At 35.7% G+C, this 24,705-nt stretch overlaps 1 protein-coding gene across 1 annotated transcript in view; it reads right to left on the bottom strand.

Annotated features, from left to right (window-relative positions):
- AKAP6 (A-kinase anchoring protein 6) overlaps nt 1-24,705 on the bottom strand; it is a 255,963-nt gene that overhangs the window by 95,942 nt on the left and 135,316 nt on the right. The window contains exon 8 of the mRNA XM_068397672.1: nt 1,454-1,602. Within this exon, the coding sequence (XP_068253773.1) occupies nt 1,454-1,602 (149 nt within the window). The remainder of the gene's footprint in view (nt 1-1,453; nt 1,603-24,705) is intronic.

Here is a 24,705-nt window from a genome sequence, read left to right as displayed (position 1 = left end):
TAAGAGCCTATTTGCTTTACATATATGGTATGTAGAGATACAAAATGGATTTTTCCATGAGGCTTAAAGCTTTATATCTCCTATCCTCAATAAAATCAAATGTCTGTTGATGTCTGACTGTCTTACGTCCCACACAACATTCCAACCTTAAGTCTTGCTCACATTCAACTATGGCTGCAAAATTGGAAGCTGTTTTTGAACATGTAGCCCCCAGTGCACATTTATATACATATACACACCAATTCTGAACAAATTATTTTTATGGTTGGCACTAGCTGCACTAGCGTGTTTAAGAATCTGACAGACTTCTGCATATGTAATCAAGATCTCAGTAATCCTACATAATTAGCTCACATCAACTTTTCTAAACCAGTCATCTTTCCATATAATAAGAGAGGATGTTTACAAGGCTCATTTATCTTTACAGTCGGTAATTTAATAAAATTGCATTTCCAAGACCTCAACATTGAACAATTGGAAAAGGAAGTCCTGGAGACAAAGAACTCATGAACACCTTGGTCAATGACTTTCCTTGCACAGGAAACTGCAGGCGAAAGTTCTACTGTATTTACTGGTTACAAGAAAACTTCTGTGAGGATGAGGGTGTACCCAAACAATGAGCACTAGTTGGCTCCTTCGAACTGCTTTTGTCCCACACTATTATGAACTCACAGGTATGCTCTTATGTTCATTTAGGGGAGCTAGCAATTGGAAGATATGGTTTTCAAAAGACCTTCAAGAAAAAGTCTTAAACCAGAACCACAAGTTTTCTTGGTTGTGAAAAAGGGAGGGGCAGCAAGATAGTCCAGTGATTAATTTGTTCAAGATTCTTTGCTCAAACTATTAATAAAAAGTGCTTTTATGTATACACTTACAATTATATAATATAATATATGTGTGGGTGTGGGCATGTGTATTTACATTTTTTAAAAAGCAGACTGAAAAGACCAAGTCAAGAGAAAACAGTTAAAATTAAAGCTTTCTAGAAGTACAAAACTGGGATGTTTGAACTGGTGGACTATAAGTGAACAGCTTCACATTCATATTTCCTAGTCACTAGTAGAATAATGATTATAGAGAATTGTCTTGCAGAGGTACTAATACATTATAAAGATGTTTCCTTGGAAGATGCTAAGAAATCAAAAGATATGAAGCCATTGGAGGAGAAAAGCCTGAAGCAAAAGGACACATTACATTTTTAAAAATCAAAATAATGGATTGCTATTAGATAATATTAGGTAGTCCTATGAACAAATCATGATTTCCATAAATTACCCAGAACTCTTTTTTTTTTTTTTCATTTATATATGAAAAAAATAAATATATAGAGTTTTCCCGTGCCTCTTGGCCTAGGAAGAAAAGTCCTGGTTAACTAGAAGCAAGAAAAAGTATGTGATGTAAAAAAAAAATACAGATCAGTGAGAATAAAACAACAAAAAGAATAGTTCCCTACCCATTACTTCCCACTGTGTGAACTTTTGACATATCAGCAAACTCTTCCTTTCTCTTGCTACTACTGTTGTACTGCTCACTGTACAGCTTTAGGGACATCTGTTCAACAGCATCTCTTTGTGCTTCCAGATAGCATAGCTGAACCTCACCCTAGAAAAAGAAAACAAAGAGAAAAAAAAACACAACAGAACTTTTTTTAAAAAAAATCAGAAAGAATGCATTTAAAACAAATACTTTTGGACTGAAACAATTTTAACCAAATGATTCACACCATCGTTTTTCTCCTTGCATGATAGTCAAAAACACTGAACCATTAAGTCAGAGAAAAGTACAGTGTATTCCCAAACGCTAGAACTGAACTATTTAGGTTTCTATCAGAGAATGTACTATATATTCCATGACATGTATATCCAATCAAATGCTGCATAAAAATGTCTGGACATGAATAAAAAAGATATTAGAAATCGTGCACTATGACAGAACAGGTAGGTAAATAAAAGTACATTTCTTACAGGCTTCAAGACTGATATTGTTAATACACCGCCTGTGCTTCACAATTAATGAAAGCCACATTGCTATAGGTATGTTTGTTTTAAATAGTAAGTGTAAACAAAACCAAGCAAATTGGCATTATTCATATTCTGCTTTTCCATATCTGGCATCCACTGCTTACTCAGCAATTTTAATTGCAAGGAAAAAGGCAGTAAGTGAGATGTGCTGTTTTCTATCAGACTCTGTGCCTGGCCAGAAGAATGTTGAATAATATTTGGCATCATAACTTATTGAATAGACATTTTATTTATTGCAGCTGTGGTGATCAGTTTGATTCTGAGGCTCCCAGAACCAGATGATAAAAGGATGAAATCTGCTGTTTGCCACACTTGCCCCTAGGAACAGGACAAAGAACACATGGTAGAGTAAGTTCAAAAGCACTTTGGGACCAATATGCTATTGTTTTCTTTTAATATGCTTCACTGAAAGAAAAACAGTACGAATTCTGATAATGCTTCAAACACTGCTATTTCTGTGTAACTACATACTCTTATTTCCATTAGGAGCGGAATGCCTGCTTAACTGTTTGGTGTTATGGCAAGTAAATGCAACAACCATGGATGAAATTTTGTATAAGGACTCTCTTGCATTTTCTACTGGGGGAGGCAGGGAAGCGCAGAGTTTGCTTGGCTGCTGACAGCATGACAGAGTTACCAATGTATGGAACAACAGCAGCTGTAAAGAGAAAACAGTGAAACGGTTGGAGAGGAGAAGGCAAATCTGCAAAATCTACCAAAAATACAGGCAAGTGAAGGGAAATAGGCACTGAAGAATGTCAGTAGGGCAAGTCTGAAGGAAAGTTGGAATGTCTTCATAAGCTTGTGCTAATAACAGTTACATATATTTACTTATGCCTTGCCTTGGTGCAATTTTTGCTGAGTAATAATGTAGCTGATCTGGAAATTCCATTTCCTTTAAAATTTCTTTTTCAAACATTTGCTGCTTTTTCTCTCAGTTGCTTCTTACAGTGAGATCCGTTACGTTTGGCAGTAAACCCCAATAAGTTTTTGAGAAATTAAAAAAAACAAAACAAAACAAAACAAAAAATACTAGCAATTTTCCAAGGACGTAGAAGATAAAAATTCCCAGTAAACCACGCAAGTCTTTTAGTGTGTACACGAATGAAATACAAGGCTTTCATACCTAGTCCAAAATAGTGGAAAATTAAACCACACAGGGTTACCAATGACGAAACATTACCTGAATATAAAACTAACTAGTTGGGACTGTCCAGTTAGAGTAAAATGTTAAGGTTTGAGAGAGATATAAAACTTGCTCTTTCAGAAACTATAATTAACGCTGCTGTTTATATAACTCAGAAATGACCAAAAGCAGCAAATAAACATCACCACCTTCCCAAATATCATCACCTTCCTGTTCCTCTTCCACCCTCAAGTACATTTTCCTTTAAGATGATAAACAATCCCCTTCCATAGCATACAGGGGTTCCTGATCAAATTTCTTTTTTGGAAGGATTCTTCACCAGGAAGGATAACCTTCCAGCTGAGTATTTTATATTGTCCACATAAGACTATGAATTTGTTCTTTTAATTTATTCTTACCAGAAATCAGTTATTCACCGGTTGTTTTTATTTTAGTTATGGTTGACATGACACTTTCAGTCTAAAGCCCTGTTGTGAGTGACCAGTAACTTTCTAAAACGATTATATTACCAATTAAAACCTTCCATAATTGTTTTAAGTCTAGAGGTGAAATCTTATGGAAAACCTGAAGCAAATAATTTCTCTGATTTTCAGGATGGGTTTGGAAATCAAGATAAGTAATTCTTGCTTTTTTCCTATGGGTTTTGGGTGGGTTTTTGGGTGGGTTTTTTGGGGGGTTTTTAGGCTGTTGTTGATATTATGCATACAATCCCCTCCTCCCCCCCTGCCCCAGTACTCCAAAAGGAGGGAATTCACATGTAGCGTAAACTCTGGAACCTCACACATATGAATTAAAACTCAGCTTTTAACTATATGAACACATACTGTTTCTCAAATAGCATAACTATCCCAAAACTTGAGATACACATTTTTTTTTGCATTTTCTAATTTTCCTCCCTATAATTTCCTCTATATTTTAAAACAGAAATTGGGAAAAATAAAGAAAGCAGCTTTTCACAGATCTTTCATTCTCTGTTCACTTGCAAAAATATTTGTAAATAGGCAAATCATTAATGACATGGAAAATGGGAGAAGAAAAAGGAGGATGAAATAGAATAGTGGGGGAAAGGAAAAACAAGATGGAAAGGGTAAGTAAATATATGGAGAAAGATGAATAAGAATCCACTGTTTCTTCCTCACAGCTATAAGTTCTGAGGATTATGAACTCCATCAAGATCATATTCCACGAATCCCGAATACAAGCAATTGTGTCCCAGTTCTTGTACCTCAGAAATATGATCCTTCTATAAATCAACTATTTTTGTTTCTAAACCCAATTTCTGTCTTCAACGATTGCAAATACTTACAGTAACTCAAACTCAGGCAGCGTACAGTTTCAGATGAATCTCTCTGATTTCTTTTCTGTATGAATTCATCCATCTCACTGTTGTACTTAAGCATTTTTTTGTCCCTGTTCTACTCATATCAACTGCAAATCCAAAGAGGCTTTGAAGACCTCGAGTAGGTATTGATCAGTTTAAGTCTCAGAAACCTACTTTCTGCAGAAGCTGAACTAACAGGCACAAGACACAATCTAGAAAATAGTACACAGCACAGATATGCAATAAATCTACTGCAGTTTATTTTCAATTCAAAATCTTTAGTGATAATGGAACTAGTTTTGCAGTATTCTGACAGAATAAGGAAGCAACTTTATTAATTGCTAAACAAATATAGAAAAGTTACTTGCTTTACCTTCTAGCTTATTTTAAGTGTGCATTTTCAGATCACGCTACATACGCTTTCTAGTTACTTAACACAACTATAAGAACTTAATCTCTATCACAAACACACCTCTATGGACATGGATATCCAGCCAATCCTGAGAAAGTCTACTGAGATATGCATCACCCCAAATTTATGTAACAGCAATTAGGTGGGAGGCAATCATTCCTTTACTCTTAGTGCCCCATCTTAGTAGTGGAATTCAGCTGCTACTTTTTTTTCAGAGGATGTAGCAAGTCAGAATCAGTGAAAGACTGAACATGGGAAAAAAATGGCAAGAAATGATACTCAGCAGTTGTTTTCATCTTCATGGTTCTCTTCTAAGTGACCATTTTTGCAGTAGAAACACAATAAAGATGTTGCTGATGGTTTGGTTACACACTTACACAGATTCTCTAACAGTCACTGTCCTATCAGGGTGGAATGAGTTTATAACACTGTTGTAAATTAAACTGATGTATTTCCAATAATCAAATGACAAAATGCTCTCATTTTCCTGAGCCTGGAGGATCCAATCTCTGAACAAGACTATGAAAAAACAGTAGCCTCTGGGGAAAAACAGTGAAAAAATTCTATACTAGTGCCAAATATTCAGTTCTAGTGATCGATTAATAATGGTAAATATTTTCAAGGCTATTGTCAGAAAGCTCATTTTCTAAAAAGCAAGACCTTATAAATAAACCGAGGGAGCCTGGGGTGCAGAATCTGTTTCTTACGACTGGCTCTGCATGACAACACAGAACGTCCTTTACTATACAGATCACTATATAATGCGAAGGGGTAATCAGTGACAACACAAATCAATGAAAATACATTGTATTCTTGTTAGACCTACATGTTAGAATGACCTTATTCTGAAGTGGAGAAAGACAAGACAAGGGATAATGGCTGTTACTGTGGGAGGAAAGAGACTGAAAGGTTATATTGTATACAGAGTGTCAAATGAGAGACTCAAATTTTACACCAATGTAAATTGGAGATGAGAACTCAGCACTAGTGTGGTTCTGCTGCAAAAAATTTTTATATTGGAATGTACTAGCATAAATATCACTGAATTGGTGTTGAAAGGAAAGTATTTTCAGACACAGTTTCCTAGGGAGCACAAGTCTTTTGTTATGAACTATGTTACTGTAAGCAAACTATTCTGTGTTTTAAATATACAAATTATAACACATTCAGTTGAATTTGAATTCTGAAAGTATCCTATCTTGCATTATCCTTTCTCTACAGTGCTGTAGAAAAGCTATACCACTGCCACACTAGACTGTAATGACTATAGAATTACATATGAAAGACAGACATAGTTCAGTTCCTCTGCCATTAGTTGAACTTAAGCTGGATAAAAACATTGTCTCTTAAAGCACAAATTCCAGTTTCCGACAAACAAGGAGGTGGTCAGATGGCATTATCAATCATGCAGACTTAGAAGGCTCACCTGTATGTGCATTTTATAGAAGTGCAAACTCAAATCTTGAGAGATAAAATTGAGAGCAATTCCTTACCAGAATTAAGTTGACCACAGTAGCATTTATGTGGTCATATCTGTGCCCTCAACCATTTTTTGTTGTTTTCTGTCACAATATTCTGTCTATTTTTCCACAGTATAAAGTTGTAGAGAAGGCATGAAACAGGACACGAAACAGACCCTAGCTCTGTCACAGGTGAAGCTACTGAATAAAATCATGTTGAGAAGTACACAGCTCAAAATATCATCCATAGAGATGTAGCTTACAGAAAGAGCTCTTTGGCAGGCAGGAGTTTGACCAAAGGCTCTATACAGACAGACTTGATCATCCACCACTCCATCCCCACAGCCAGTCAACAGGTCTGTTGCTGAAAACACTTAGGGTAGAAGCAGTACTTCCAAGATGTCACCCTGGCATTTTAAATGGCATTATATAACAGAATCATAGAATCATTTATGTTGGAAAAGACCTTTAAGATCATTGAGTACACCACTTGGCAGTGTTAGGCTTCTTGTATTTCAAGTGACTTCTTCGAAGTACTGCTTCTACCCTAAGTGTAGGCATTTGTTTTTGCTCTTGAAGCAGGATGGTAACTTTTATCTTTTGTTGTTTTGTTTGTTTTGTTTTTTTTCTCTTTTTTCCCGCCTTCCTCTGCATAATTAAAACAGGGACCTTGCTGCAGCTGACTTCTTTCTTAGTCTTACCCTTCCTGCTTTTGGCTCCCCTCCCTCTTCCATCCTTCATCTTGCACTCTCTCTTCAGGACTGAATCAGATTAAAAAATGATCCTATATCATAAAATGTGTTTACTGAGAGCTGAACATTTGATAGTCCTATTACAAAGAACATGCTCTGTTTTGATCATGCAGGAAATTAATTCTGTTAATCAGGGTATGCTTGTTACCAGTTAAAAAATCAGCAAAGTATTTTTATCATCATAAATATCAGAAATGCTTTTATATTGGTAATAACTTTATCACTTTGTTTTTCAGTGTACTAAAACTATCACAACAACGGGAAACTTCCACACAGAATGAGCAAAATTACAAGGCAACAACATTCTTACTTATCAAAGTAATTAAACTCATTGTAGAGTTTAAGAAACGGCAGTAACAGCACAATGAATTTTAAGCCTGTCCATTGGAGCCATAAAATGAAATTTTAGATAGAGTATGGCTGTGTTATAGCAAGACAGTACTTCAGGAAGTTCCTCAGAGCCATCAGAAATAACAGGGGGATAAAAAGAGAAAAAAAAGCCAGTAAATAACAGCAATACCTTTCTGCAGGGCTTCCTTTGGCTTTCAGAAATGTATAGGTTTTTTGCTGTTTTGTTATAAAGATTAGGAACATGACCTATGACTTCAGGACTGTGGAGTGCAAATGCAATCAGTAGTGTGGCCGCAGCAGCATTGTCTGACCAAATCCATGGAGGAGTCCTGGTCATGCTGGATTTCTAGGCTGTCCTCTTGCCTTTGGTTCTGTTCAATGTAACATTAAATACAACACACGAGTGTGGCATGCCCTGTGCATCAAACAGATCTCAGCTATGTACCCAGAGAAGTTCCCTATATAGCAAATACCAAAAAGCATTGAAGAAAATTATGAAAGGATTAACCTCTCCAGAGACTTCCAAGACTGTGAATAGTTTCTGACAATCTCATCCCAAAATTGCAAAGTGAAAAAAAGTTCTTCCAAGAATGGGAACTGAGCAATGGCCAGTATCTTTTGCTACTTTTCTTGTCTTGCATGTCTGCATCTGCAGCCTGCAGAACAAGAGTGACAGGCAGGATGCAAAAGGGTTTGTAATAATCAGGGGCCACGTGGGGAACAGGCTTGCTGAGACAACAGAAAATATGGGATGACAGAACAGTGCTTGCTAAAACCGGGCAGAATATACAAATTAACAAGGATGCAGATCCAGCTGAACCCATCAACATAACGTTTAGAGTGCAGTTCATGAAAACTACAACATGCCTTCCAGCTCCTTCAGTGACACCTCTTCGCGTGCCACAAGAACTGGAAGCCCAAACAGTCCCTTTCTTACAAATCCAGAAGAATTTGTCCTGTTAAAGTAGCAATTCATCAACACAGTCTTTTGTCTTGGTTTCTCTTCTGTCCAGCAGAGAAGACAATCTGTTATAGGAGGTCAGAACACAGATATGTTGTACTTAAATATGAAGTTGAATACCTTTCTGAGCCAGCCTCAACATCCCCAAGTAGTCAAAAGGAGGAAAGACTAGTCAGACACAGAAAGTCTTTCCTCAATGTGCTAAAATTGTAAACTTAATCTTACTTAATTAAAACCTCCGCTATTTGCACAGTTCTGATTGTTCCTACCATCCCCTCTGTTTGCACTTTTAGAGCAATGAAGCGGCTTAAAAAGCGATTGTTAAACAATCTGCCTGTCATCCAAAGCACTGATATTTCTAGAAGTCATGCTCCTCTAAAAGGCTTGTGTACCAAACCACGTGGACAGGCAACGCACCTAACTCATTCTGTAGGGCTGGGCATTCAAAATGGCCATGCCCTTAAGGTTAAAGGTACTAATGTTCAGAACTCAGGAGAACACACGTGTGTAAGAGAAATTCCAGGGTGATGGTGCGCAAACCTCCGCCCCCATCTCTGCAGCAGACTGACACGTACATTTCTATTTAAAAATAATGAGGGAAGGTAGGTCTTGCAAAACCAATACCTCCTAGGGAAAACTACCCAACACATCCCAGGAGGGCATGACTCAGATAATATAAAAATGTTACAGCCTTTTCCTTGGAAATTTTGCTCAGACATTTACTTTGTGCATAATTTGGACAAAACTCTTTTCTCACCATTGGGAGCTGTACTGCCTTACAGTGAAGTGAAACTTGATGACTTATTTGTAGAAAGTGGCTTCCAAGTTATCTGAATTTATTATATTGAAAAATCTCTTTTGGAAGTAAATATAAGGTAATTATTTACTTTAAACTTGCAATGCATGAATCTGAAGTTACTTTGGTAATACACATTGACTTTTAATTAATTTTACCATACTGTAATAGTATTCCTGTTCTCTGTTTTGATATCTTTTCAAGATCAGAGACTTTTCTATAATTCTATTATTTATGCTGAAAGGAACATACATAAAATACAGAAATTACTAGTAAGATGATGCCATATTACAGAAAAAATATTTCATATTTTTTCTGCAATACTACATCATTTGTGAGCATATTACATAGTAATTATTTTAAGTAGTGCATAAACAGTTTGATTTTTTCTCCGAGTAACTCCATTTTAAACTTCTATATGCTTCAGAAATGTTTCATGTTTATTAACCTAATCATTATGAATAGATATATAACAAATACATCCATAATTTCCTATACATACCAACTCACAAAATGGCGGAAGTTTTGAGCTAGTTTCCTTTTCAATCAATATTTTGAGTCGAATATTTTGAGATGCTCAATAGTGTCAAACATTTTCAAGTCCAAATGCTTACACTGATTGTACCTCAAAGACTCTCATTGAATGCTTATTTGACTTGTTCTAAAACTGAAGGAGATTCTTTCTATACCTAGGTAGTCTATTTGATGTTGTATTACCCCTAGAGTCTGAATGTGTTCTTACTATACAATGTAAGTGGTTTGGTTTTGTTTTGTTTTTAAATTAAGATCACTTTTTCTATTCTTACAGGCAGAAATTATAATTGAACTATTAATGATATAAAAATTGTGCAGATATCAACACAGGACTCTGTCTCCACTGCAAGATTAAGTAAGAACAGGCAGAGTCTGAAGGAGGATAAATACTACATGTTACTTAATTAACTTATTTTATAACAGCAGAGAAATGCAGGCTAAGTATTTTTCTCTGTACATTATTTTTCCTGTACATGTATATGTGAGATAGATATGTATATGGTGAGATAGATATGTATATGTTTTCTGAGGAAAATTAGAAACAGAAAATTCAAAAAAGAATTTTGAGGAAATTAAAAAAAATATTATTAGTAAAAATATTAGTAATTATTGTAGCAGCAGTGAAACATATAGCTTAATATGTTGATTTGTACAACTGCCTTGCCGTGTATAAAAAGCAGGCAGACTGCTGCTCCTTTGAGTTTATTTACGATCCTCAGATGAGGAGCCTCTTGAAGCACCTGACACCTACTGAAGTAGAGGGAACTGTAAAAGATAACTGTTTTAAATATAAAATATTTGTATTGCTGAGAGGTCAGCTTTGCCAGTGCTGACTTCATTGCAATTTGCATACTATTAAAGCATTACCCATAATGTTTGTAAAATTTAATTTTAAAGCTGTGCTGTTAAAGATGTTTGCTGAATTGTAAGCACCTAGGACATTTGGGAAATTTGTTAACAACACTTTGATAGTTACAGTATTTCTGCCTCATTTTGCTTTTTATTTAAGCCCCCCCACAAACACACACTTACTATTCTCTTCTTCCATTTTACGACAATGAATTTCATTTATAATGCAAGCTGAGGTACTTTAAAAACCCCAAGTATACCACAACAATACAGTAATGGAGATAACTCCCCCTTTTATTCTCAATATATTTAAGTTTGTTAAAAATGTCACTAACTTATTTTATTTACTTTTTTGCTGGGGCTGAGATCCAATTATACTCCTTTAGACTAGAGGTGATGGTTATGATTTTCTACTTCACTCTAATACCAGCTTTCTCATTAAATCTCACAGCTCGGTAATCACAGTCATCACATTTGTGTTTCAGTGCTGCATTCATGCTCACATTCTCTTCCTCTGGATTTCCATCCTCCTTTCCCCACCTCCTCCCTCAAGATCTTTATTTACTCCCTGGCAGAAACTGCAAAATCAAACATGTATAATGTGCAGATACAATCTTTGCTTCCTTTCTCTGCCAGACTAGCACGTCACTCTAAAATACACTTACTTTGGGAGGTACTGATATTAGCTTGGTTACTACAGTACATGAAATACCCTTCCCCTTTGAAGTACTATAGAAAAATTGTCCTTAGATGATAATGGAAAGGAAGGAGTAAAGCAGAAACAGCAAGAATTACTTTACATACTAATAACAATTTAGTTATCAAAACAGTACAGAATAAGCATGCCTTTATACTATTCTTTAAAAAATTTAGCTTCCTAGGGCTCTAATAGTATTTTCCTATGGTTCAGGAATGCACAGTAGCACTCAGCCCAGTGCCTGTATCCTTATTTCAAAGAGAATCATTCAAACCAACATCCACCCTGTCAAGAATCTTGACTTTGAGCTGCTAATGCAGAATAAAAATCAATATAAATTTTGATCATTTGATGAATATTTACTTCTTTCTTTGGAGCCTGGGGATTTAGAATTGAAAACTGCTGAATCAAGTAATTTTATTTTTTTGTGTTTGTGCCAACACCAATTTACTACCCTCCTGAAAGTTCCTGAACAAGATGTCTCATGTGGCATACATGTTGGTTTTTCCTGTCAATCATAACTGTGTGCCAGTAGGGAACCATAAACATTTTCCTTTCATACTCTTAGTTCTCCAAAAAGGAATATTTTGATTACTTCCCTGGAAAAGGTAAACTTGTCTTATTTAGACATACTGTAGAATGCCTATGTCTAGTTCTCTAGGACAGCTGCTGTGCCTAAATTGATACTATCTATTAAACATTTTCTTTTCAGTATGAGTTGCTTCATACAAAGAAACACTTTCAAATCACTGCAAAACAAAGCTTAGTAACATAAAACAGATGAAGATCTATATCGACATCATCACTTCCCCTATATATTTTCTGAAAAACTGCATGAAAATTCTGACCAGTATAATTTGCGCCAAATGTTTGTGAAAATTAAGGTAGCAGAAGATAAACAGATCCCACAAGTGAGCAATTAAGATGCGACCCTAGTTTGCATTTCATCTTAAAAAGAAATGTACCTTCAATCTTAATAAAACTAGCTTCTAAAAAATGTATATGTAAAGCTCCTATGTTTCCATAGTGATGGGGGGACAGAGGGAAAAGGAAAAACGATGCTTCTAAATTTGAAAAAGACCTAGATTAGTTTAACAAGAAACTGTAAATGCAAGCAATTTTCATCTTGCAAAATTTTTTTATATATGACTCAGTGGCAGACGCACTTTATCTTAAGGAGCAATTTTGTTGGTCTCATAAATTAAATAAAAGTGGCAGCAGCTGTCTTTCAGAAGGCTGATATAGGCTTGTATAGTCATATGATATTATGTAGACAGATGTTTTAAATAAAATAAAATATTTAGATTGCTAGATACCTTGCTAGATACAAAGGCAATTATAGGATGTCTTTGTTAAATTAAATTCCTCATTCTTCTGAGAAGAAAAAAGGGGAATTGTCCTGGAAACTGTACCAACAGGAAATGATCCTATATCTAAAACAGCTGGAGACTGTAACTAATAGAAATTTACTTGAAAATAAAAATGCTGTATGCCTCTAGAGACATGCAGCAACATGCAAGTAAAACCAGATTGTGATATAAAAATTATTTTAAAAACCTCAGTTTTATATATAAATATAAAATATTAAGATACGATCCACTCATGTAAAGAGACTGTTCAAGGTTAAGACAAAGTAACAGAACGACTCTAAAGCCCTAAAATATAACAAAAGTGACATCTCTTTTCTAACAATCAAAACTTCTGTTTTTTCATGACATGCTGCCTTTTCAGAAACATGTTAGACACTTACTTGACAAGGATTCTAATGTGATAACACTTTATTGCATTACCAAGACAAAATTTAGTGGAAACCTTTTATCTCAGCACTTCAAGGCAGATTTTGATTCACGTCTATGTCATGTGTGTCAAAGCTTCAAAAATAACTGTAAAATAAAAGCCAATATCCAGCACTCAAATTCTTTAGATGCTGTATTTAGGAAAGCTTTCCACAGTGTAAAAGGGAATTTTGCCAGAGTAAAGACTGCACAATTGGGTCTTGTGTGAACCCTTGAAAAAATGTACCACGTATTCTAGCCCATGACTATCTAACGCGACTCAACCTGTTTGCTCTTTCCATTTTTCTTGAAAACGCCACAGTATAACAGACTGCATTCTATGTACTTGTAGTTATTTTACTCTTCCTCAAGACTCTTTACTCTTCCTCCATTACAAATCTGTCATGACTCCAGGCCCAAATCTGCACAGCTGATTTGGCTAAAGCACCTAAGGTCTTCACTTACTCATAAAGCAAACATTCCGTGAAGGGTACACATGCCAAAACATAAGATTAAGAACTTTACAGGTGTGCCTTTCAAATTGCCATTGACAAAAATCCATCCAAATTTGCATGGCCGCCTTCTTCCTTGTTCCCTAATAAAATGATACTGTAGAATCACTTCTTCGGGATGCTTTTTATGTAATATTATTTGGTAATTTGAACAATTAATTAAACTTTTTTCTCTCTGTCATACCTAACAAAAACACCACAGCTAAATAAAACTAAATCAAGCATACGCAAAATATTGGAAGTGCTATATTATAGTCCCTATACAGCAAAAGAAGTAAATGGTGTTAAAGATTCCTTTCAGAAAGCTTCAGGTTGGATTGCTTTCATTTTTTCCGATAGCCTTAATTGGCTAAGTGCCTTTGGGCCAACTAATACCCAGAGAGACCTAAACTCAGTAATCTTGTAAATACAATGATTTCAACAGATTTTCATCAAAGACATGACCATTACACACGATAACTGCTTGTTTCTCATTTAGAATGTAGTTAAAATTGCCAAATTAATACAAGATTTATTGTTACAGTATTCTGTGCTACCAAGAGTCCAACAAACAGGAGACATATGGGTATTTTTCCTTAAGTTTAGACAGATATTTAAATGGACATGAACACACGTTTTAATTTCACAAGGAAAAGAAGCCAGGTCCAAAGCAGACTGAGAATAGCAAAATCACCCCTCTCAAGATGTAGATGTCCAAAGATGACATATGTGTGTAACAAATGAGCATATGACTATACAATTGCATAATTTAATCTTTTCCCTTCAAACAATGTTAAGAAGTATAACTGAGATGACAATAATGTATCACAGTATTATATGTGTACCTGCTGCGTCTTTTTGTTTTAACACCTGACCCATGAAAATGCGACTTTTCTGCAGCTAAAATGAGATGCATATTGACTCAAGGCATCTGAAGTTCATTTACGACAAAAAAAATCTATCAAGGGAAAGCTTTAATTAAAAGATGCACCTTTCCAGTAACCATAAATAAGACAATACTTTGTGGCCATAGAATACATGTAAAAAACCATTATACTGTTAAAGTTGAGTATTACTATATGGGGATTCTGGGCCCTCAAATTCTGATAGATCTTAATCTGTTTCCAGAGACAAAAAAAGTGTGAGTTCTAAACCATCTAATGACCTTACAATAAGATGTGGGACACAGGCTCCTTAAAAGTGAAAATAGCAACAAAAATCATTACACACTGATTAATCTAGACCCAAGAAAGGTCACAAACTGGTAACTCGTAAGTCAAGGGTCATTACAATATTTTAAAACAAAGATTTTAAATGCAGTTTGGGAAAAGGGTTTTATTCTAGTCTCACAAATTCCTTGAACAGATTGATAGATGCTGCGAAGGCTTTTTTTTGCTTTTGTCAAAACACTAATTAAAATGGAGGCATTAATCCTAAGTGTTACAATAGAATATTACAGCTTGTATTAATAGACACAGGCAATCTATTATACAGATAGTCAGCGCCCACTGTAGTGGGATGGTCTAAGGCCTAAGGACATTTTTAGCAGGAAAATATATAGGTACAGGCGAGAGATCCCGATAATATTGCCACAGGCTAAACTTGCGCTCCAGGTTCTCTTTCCTGACCATGGTTAAAAACTGACCCACTAGTGGTCTGTTTCCACAGAGGTCACATAGGAATTATGCTGGAATATACTTTTGTATTACATGTATGAACAAAATTTGGATCCTATCACAGAACCCTACATCCATTCTTCAACTGTGTGTCCAAACCAACAAAAGCAAGCATGCTTTTTTTGGATCTTGGTTTCATATATAACTGAACCATCAACATCTTATTGGAGTAGGCTCAGTCTAAAAGTTCAAGTCTTGGAGCTAGCAGGAATAATTACCATAGAAAGTTGCATGGTAGAAGGACATTACGGTCTTGTTTATGGAGCTTAGGTAGAATTTCCAATCAGCATGATTGCATCTATTTCTAGTGCTTTGTTAATCGCTTCCTGAAGCTGCTCATTAAAAGCTCCTATGTCAACACATATTGCTGTGGTGGCTGACACAGAGATTGGGAATACAATCACATCTCTTGGCTTGGCTGAGAAGTACACCGTAACATTGCACACTTTATCACAAAAGCTGCTTTCCCATTTGATAAAATGCCTTACCATGTCATGGAACAGTGGTCATTTATTTCAGAGGAACAAGCTGAATCTTCACCATTAAATGCTGGATGTGAGCAAACATCATTCTATTTTTGTCTCTCTCAACAATGGAATTGCAGTGAGACACAAGTACAGCAATTTAACATCTCTCTTACAACAGCCACAGAAGTGATGACAGCCCTAGACAATAATCACTTGCCAATACCATAGTACTTACCTACCAACTGTGAAAGCTCTTACAGCCGTAGTCAATAATTGAACCGACCAATTCCACTGTGCTGCATGTGATTGGTGATATTATCCCTTTAAGTGTGTTATTTAAGTTTGCAATGCAGTTAATTGAAACCCTACTAGATGCAAATCAAAAGTTTCAGCCTTAATTGAGATATTTTGAAAATTGAACCCATTGCTTCAGGCAGGTGCTACATGAGATTCCATTAATATAGGTAATTAACATTAGCCTCTGCTTTAATTAACATGCACACTTTAATTAGTAAAGCATTAACCAACATTAAAAAATCTGATCTTCATGCATCACAAAAACTGCAAAGTTATGACTATGTTATTTTTTTCCAAGACTGTAAATCATACAACATATCAATTCTTTTTTTTTAAATACATCAAGATATTTTAGAAAGAAAAATATACATATAAAATGTACATCCTTGTTTAACTGAACATTTAAAATGGTGGGAAAGATTTCTTAAGAATATCTAAAATATGAAGAAAGCTCACATAATACATTGTAACTTCTGTCTAAAATTTATAAATATGTATATCATATATATGTGTGTATCTGTGTATATATCTAAATAGTCACTTTATAAATGAAAATAATTCAGTTGTAATCAGATCCACTGCTCCCTGTTAATTCTATGGCAGAGTCCAAGACAGTATTTTCCAGAGCTGGCATTTTAAAAATAAATGACCTGTCAACGGTACTAGTTTTGTTTCCCATCACGCTTGTTTTAACACATAACATTTTAACATCATGCTGCTCCCTAGAGTAAGTAAGCCTATGACTGCAAACACGTTTGCAAACATGAACTGAACGTCTTCTTAAGTTTGCTCAGAGCCTTAAACAACATCCTTAAGAACTAGCCTGTTGCTCCAAAACTTTTTGTCCTACTGTGTCACAAAGCCCACTGCCAAGCATCATCACCTCTGGGAGTTCAAGCCATTGGAGAGCTGTAGTGATATAAGTGAGCTGGTTCAAGATCAGCCTTTCTGAACAGCAGGTCCCATTTAAAGTTGCACAAGCTCTATAAAAGCAAGGGAACTTGAACAAGTGCAATTACACTCATGCTTTCAAACCAAATACAGGAATATTTCTTTGATACAGACAATGTCTTTATGATTCTGGACTGTTCTGTTTTGCATCTGAAGTTAAAATTTGTATTTAGAAGCATAGTATGTTCCCAGACATATTTCACATGAGGAACTCCATCCAAGCCTGTGAAATAAAATGGTGCAGAGGTCCAGCTTAAAAATCCTTCTTTAAATAAAACTTAACAGTGGTATCTTTCAAAATACATTTCCAAACAATGCAAAGATACCTTCATCTTCCTAATCCTTTCCTTCTGTTATGCATTTACCCATATGATCCTGCCAGCTTGCTTTAAATATGGTGTTTCATTTCTACAACCTCGTTATTACCACAAAGAAGATTTCTGATCCACTCACTTTATTTCACTTTGTTTCCTTTCTCAATATGTCGAGGTGGAACGTGTATTAGTTATTGTTATACAATTCTTATAATAAGATGCTGGATGTGTTGGCTTGAATAATACAGTGAATTGAAACCTAGAGCTGTTTCTACAATTTCTGCACGTTCTGAACCTCCACTGCATTTGGCGATGGACGATGTTAAAGGACTATATATTCTATTCATATTGTATCCAAATATCTGCAGATCTCAAAGACAGCATGTACATGTGCAGAGAAAAGAGTATGTTTGTTTCTTTTTATTAAATGGGAAAGAACATTCATGAAATAAACATGAAGACCAAAAAAATGCTTTAAAACTGGAAAGATTCACTTAATCAATTTTAAGCACTTTTTCTCCATGGGAGTAAATCCTACATTGTGTTTCATATTCGTAACACACACGCACATCTCAAATGTAAGGCTTTCCAGACAATGAATCTACAACGCTTACAGCTAAAAAAAGCTAGATCCCTTTGGTGCAATTTGCCAGATTTTGTGGGATTCTGCAGGACATATTGTGGAATTTTGACAGTTGTCCCTGAAATTGAAAGAGTATTACAGCTAAAAGAATACTTTGCTGAGTGCTTTTCATGGCATTCTATTGAATGCACCGTATTTTATATCCTGCAAAACCACAGACTGAAACCAACATAAATAGTCAAAATCTGTCCTAACTTGTATCTGAGTAACCCATAGAGATCAGGAAACTATTGTTTTCTGCAAAGCGATGTGACAGCACTTTTAAAACAGTGATTTTCACAATACAGAGTTCTTCAAGGTCTGTGCATATTCAGATTTACATGTAATACTGAAAGAATCCACAAAAATTTTTCTTTTGTCTTATTTACTTGGTTGAATTTAGCTATATATTTTCTTCCCATGAGAAGTAACAAAGAAACAAGAATAAAATATGTAAGGAAAGTGCTTAAAAAAATTCTAAGCATCATCTTGAGAATCAAGGTAGTCTTGAACCCCCAGTGTATTGGCTGTTAAGAAATGTTAGGACTAATAGCCTTCCTTAGCATTAGTAGCTAAATTTGCTGAAGCCTTAGGCCACAAGCTGTGAACTTTCACCTAGACATAAACTGAACTTCTGTTGAACTTTTGCCTAGTCAAGGAAAAGAAGGCCCCGGAGCCAGTTTGAGCTGGAAGATAAGGAAGCTACAACCATCAGCAGGAAACTGCAATCTTAGAGGTAAGAAAAACGGCCCACCTAGTGACAATGAAGGGGACCCAATGAAGAATGGGAAGACCCCAGACCCTAATATTAATATTGGTCCCAACTGTCACGTGAGGGGTGGGGAACTGAGATTGTATGGGTATAATTGCCCAGGGATTTCTTTGTTCGGGGTCCCTCTCTGGAGGCACCCACCTCGAGCTGTTTTTCTGCTGCACCATCTGAATAAATTATTTTTTTATATATAAGATTCGATACCTGAGAATCTGCTACGGGAAACCTAGGGTCAAGCCTCAGGGAAGAGGAAGCGCCCAAGAGTGAGTGCGTGTGTGAGCTAGGAGTCAAAAGAGGCACCTGTTGGCTCACTGGAGACGCCTGCTGCGAAGGTACTCCAGTCCTAGTAGTTTAAGTCTCGAGCAGTGTGTGTGCGACTCCTTGAATGGTGTGTGAATGCTTGAGCAGCAGCTTCTCCCTTAACATTGACCACACGATGATCAAGGAGCCACAGAAACCCCTGTTCCTCTGTAGAAGATGCAATAACTCTGCAAAAGGCCAGCTCCTCTATAGCCCCATCAGAAAATCATCCTCTGGTCATCATTGCAACATAATGAAATAGCTGGCTCTACCTATCACTCTTTCACTGTTTCAGAGGAATCCTCCTGATTGTTGGGCAACGGGGACAACAGAAGGATGAAATTCAATGAGAAACTTCGGTTTTGATTGCAGTAACCTTCTGCAAACGTTGTTGAGCTTGGGTGACAGTTTCTGACTGCTTTCACAGCTAGCTGTACTACCTACATGAGCCTGAAGTTAGGGTGATGGATTTTACAAACACTATACTCTTCATTAGTCCTGATATCACAAAGTTAAAACAGACATGCTTCCCTTTTAATACCAAACTAAAAGTTGGGAATAACTGGCCCAGAAATTCTACCATATTAAAATCAGTTCTTCTTACATCTGTGCCATCATTTCTGAGTTTCCTTAAGTAAACTTGTTCAGACTCTTATTAAAAATGAACGGCTTAAAAGAGTCCTAACATAGTAAAAACACACACATATCATACAATATTATAAATAAGCAGCTTCCAAATCTGCTAAATCCATTAGTTTTAAAATATGAAAACTGACTTCTCAAACTGGTCAGTGTAGTCGATGTGATGTCCTGCTTCAGCGCAGCATTTTTCTTCAGTAAACTATTGTGTAAAAGAAGTTTCAGGACTTCCAGTAACACAAGAATTATAAACATACAGGGAACAAAGTGCATTTTGTTCAGGACATTTTGAAAGCTTTCTGTTTTTTTTTCCCCAGTGAGGTCTTTAAAGTGTTACCATTCAAAATCTTCTAGCACCTCTAGCAAAAAAGGCTGAACCTAGAAAATGAAGGATGTGTTGTATTCTGTCAAAGTCAATGGCAATTTTCTTATTATTATTTTGAGCAAGCTCTTACAAATCATGTGACAAATAGTAACATATATATATATAAACTCACAATTTGAAAGATATGGATTCCTAACACCAATATTCTACATATTTTTAAAATAGGGAATGCATACTGTAGCGTAACTACCATGATATGGGGTTGCAAGCAAAGAAAATTTTGAAAGCAAGTGCAGAGAAGTCAACGTTTTTTGGCAGTTACAGGAAAATTTGAATTTTACTGCTCTAAGAATAATGTAGCCCCTTTTTATCATGAGGAAAACAGGACAATATAGGGTTCGGTTAATAACTTTGTCTGGAACTTGAAATGTCAGCCTTGCTTCTCCAATACCGCTGCAGGAAGGAAGGGCTGGGGACACCAAATCTCTTTTGTTCACTGTGGGAAGTGGATTTTGCCTTCCTATACTAGCTGCCACTCCGTCTACACCAACTTCTTCATTTGCAGCTGTAAGTTTCCCATGACTTAGACACAGACAACTGAAGACAACAGGGTCACGGCTACCATAGAAAACTGCCTTACCTTGCATTGTGCTGAGAGCCATCCCTTAAGCTTTCTGTTTTTTTTCTGACTCTAACAGATGGTCTAATAACAGATATTAAACTTTGCCTCCCTTGTCTATAGTTCATAACTTGTCCTTACACACTAAAGTTATGAGCAGTCTTGCACCATATAGAGTTTGACATGTTCTGAAGCACTACTTTAAACATGCCTGAAACACTTCTGTAATTACTAAAGGCAAAATGTGCGTGATACACAGCACCTGTTGTCCTTTCGTTAAAAACAATGACTTTTCTTAGGCTATGAAAGTACATAGCTAACATCCTTTATGAACCAGAATGTTAATTATTATTTTTGTTTCATGGAGGTTTATGAGTAATTTGGTAAATGTGAATTACACTTACAAAAGCCACAATGAATATCAGAATGTAACTTTGACATTAACTCACTAAACCAGTTTTGAAAACCTACATTTTATTTTTCTATGTTTAAGATGATATAATATAAAAGACACTGGAATATTAGAAACAGTCACTCTGATAGGCACTGTATTACATGGCACGTCATTTACAGAGCCACTTTTTTTTTTAAAAAAGATAGTAGAGCAGTGCACCTTAGCATGTTCCCAAATGGCAGTGTATACTTTTAGCGTGAGCTTATAATTCCAATTAGTATCCCTTTCAATTTGATATAACCTATTTCTAATGACATAAAATCAACCTGAACTTAAAATCCTGCCACAAAGTAGGGACAGTCCACTTAAATGTTGATTTTTCCTGTGCTTGTGTGGTTGTCCCAGAATCCTGGGAAGAGTATTTCTTTCTCTGTTGATCTTGCTGCTTGCCAATACCGGCATTCACTATTTGTGTCTCTGGCAGAACTTTTGTTCACTACTTGATGGGAAGTTTGCTGCCATACTCACAGAAAACCCTTTCTGTTTCTGTTTTCCTTCCTACATGTGTAATGAGAACATCAGCCTTAAAAATCTATGATCAAGTTATATATTTTTCTTCACTACACATAAAAAGTAGAGAAGCTCAATATTTCTCGTTAGCAAATATATTTACTGGCTACATTTGTGTTTAGTTTGTTTAATTGCTAATAATTTCCTAACAAAGTTCAAGCACAGTATGCTAACTTCATTCAAGGAGGAGACCTTCTGCAATAAGTGGAAATACCCCAGGATTCATTTGCATTTTGTATCTCTTTAGGCAAAAAATGGAAAGGAAACTATAGAAACTTAGCAGAAACTTTGGAGAAAAATTAAAGGTAGGTAAATTTGTGATCATGTATTTCTTCTTACCAATTGACATACATAATAGAAAATGGTAGAGAATAGGTTAAACAGTCTAAAAGGATTTTAACCTTAAATTTGACAGAAGCTAAACGGCTGTGACATTGGGTTCTTCTACTTTATTCCAGCTAGTAATCCACCTTCAAAGTTCCTGTCAGGTAAATGACCTTGTATTTCATTAACTGATAATTAAATGGATTTATTCCACTAACGGTTTTAATTAAAATGCTAGAAATATTGATTACCCCTCTCATCCTTATTCCCCCAGATGAAAAAAAGGTTTTAGGAATGTTTATTTAGAGAAGACAGAGAATTAAATTAGATTGAATCTCTATGAGACCTGAAGACTGGTTCTTTCATTTCTGCTGCTCAAGCAGAAAAAGGTTTCAATTTTTTGATGTTTGATTAATAATTTTGAAATCCATTTATGCTTACCTTGGTGTTTAATTAAAAATGTCATTTTTAGCATAATTTAATTGGCTATCTGTGGAAGACTAACTTCAAGCTTATATTTTAAAAATGTTGTTTCTTTTTTTAATTTGGGGTAAAAGAAACTTTTTACTTATTTGCTTTTGCTGTAAAGGTATCATCTCATGAATGAAGAACTAAGAAAGTCTGGAGCTTAACTGGATTTTCTACATTTGAATATGAGGATACATATGCTTATGTGTAATGCAGCTTTATTTGGCTGTACACTTGAATCCATTACCAGTCATTTAGAATCTCTAATCTAACAAATATGGAGTGTGTGCCTCCAAATATGTTGGATTTATTGTTACTGACATTAACCAAACTAGCTGCAGTGTGTCCAGAAATGCTTTCAGTATGGGCAAAAAAATTTAATATACAGTACGTAGTAGTGGAAAAAAGCATTCAGTTCCATTTATAATCAGCAAGAACATATTAGAAAGGAACACTAATTTTAAGTATTAATTGAAAATTTATCTACTTAGTTTTGCTCACATAAACATGTGCGAGTATTTAACTCTTTTCATACCCTATTGTCTTACCTATCTAAAATTTGCTTTCTACATGAGCCACTAATCCACTGAAGAGCCAACTTTTTTCTTAAGTATGAAAGAGATTTAAATCAAACTGGTTTGTATCTTTTCAATACCAAATAAAGATACGTTGTGGTCTTATAAAGAACACATTGTGTTACTACTTGATAGCTCTAAAATATTTGATCTAGAATATTCTATATGGAAAGTGACAGTACTTTGACAATAAAAATGCGAAATGAGTAACGAAAGCCCTAATTCTGTAAAACACATGCTTAACTTCAAGCACATAATCCATCCCATTGAAGGACAATAGGATTACTCCCACAGTTACAAGTTGTGGACTTGCTTAAAGGTTTTGGTGACTCAAGACCTTCACACCTGCATATTTATTCCTTTTGTGTTCTTTACTTGTGAATTGAATGCTACATAAATATGGGGTCAAAAATCTAAGAAAAACCTCACTGTTATGGAAAGACTAATTGCAGTAGGTTATTTCATTTCAAGTCTGAAAAATAAGAAAGCTCTCCTCTGCAGACAGATATGACACTGGACTCTCAGGCTTGTCAAAAACACATTAATGATCTATTTTATGCAGTCAGTATAATTTATATTTCTCCCCTCTTTCTTCAAATGTTTAATGAAGAAAAATTTCATAGCCTGATTCAAAGCCCAATGAATCAAGGAAAATATCCTTAATCAAAGTATTTGTCTCCAGAACTCCATTTCTTTACAGTTATTTTAAAATGTCATGTGAGCCTGAAATATGGTTATGTGACAGTGGCTTGTGTACAGTCATGAGTCATTTAAGAGTGGGGTGGCTTAAAGGTCTTTCCAATGATTTACTGTCTGAAAATCATCCTTGCTTTTTAACAAATAACTGCAAAAAGCAAGCAAAAAAAACCCCAAAACCAACTTGTGCATTTGTGAGCTGCAGAAGACTTAAGAGGCTGAGGGGTTGAAGAAAATGAATTGTGCAGCATGATGCTGCCCTTCTGAAGTCAGTGGATGTTCCACTCCCCTGATGTGCTCATTGTTACATTTTCAAAGTGCTGCACGTGGTTTTACTCACGCAGCTTTCCATGACGTCAGTGTGAGTCCAGTAGCCAGCACACCAAGTCAGACTCCTTCCCGCAAATATGTACTTGTGCAGGAACTTTATTCATACAGCACTCTCTCCAAATTCACAGCAGCTACTCCAGTGACTACTCATTTCCACACGTACAGGTTTGTAGGGTAAGGCTGTTAATGTTTTTCACTCTAGCTGTGAAAGGGAATGGTAAAGTTGGACCTACAACTTTCACGGACTGTGTACAGTTCCAGTGAAGGCAGTAAGGCCTGTCAAATTTTTCAGCCAAGGTTCTGCCTCTTTGACATACCCAATAACACAACATATTCCTATCACCTTCCAGAGAAAGACTAAAGAACGTGGTCATAGCATTTTATTTCTGAGTCACTCTTTCATTGCTGCTTTCATTTTCATTACTGTGAATGTGAGGAAACAGAGTATTACGCTCTTTACATTTAATTTTCTGCTATTGATTTGCTCAATATTTAACAGGATCATTTTGCCTTATTAGGTTACATTTTCTATTTTATTGTGCAAATATGTTAAACTAGAGAAGAACCTTTGACCATGTGTTGCCTATAAATTAAAATTCTGACAGCGATGATCTATTGGGTGTTTTCCATGTCTACTTGCAGTGACGATTTCCAAGGAAGATGTGAAATTAAAACAGCCACTGTATGCTAGTAACTCAGATGTCCATGGACAAAAGAGGATTGAAAACATTTGGAAGATTTTCAACAAAGAGCAACCACTATTCAAAACTACAGAAATTACACAAGTGAGTCCATGTAA

This window comes from Nyctibius grandis, chromosome 4 (genome assembly GCF_013368605.1).
Source record: "Nyctibius grandis isolate bNycGra1 chromosome 4, bNycGra1.pri, whole genome shotgun sequence".
NCBI lineage: Eukaryota > Metazoa > Chordata > Aves > Nyctibiiformes > Nyctibiidae > Nyctibius > Nyctibius grandis.
The sequence above is the reverse complement of the archived record's forward strand: the minus strand, read 5'-3'. Positions and strand labels throughout refer to the sequence as shown.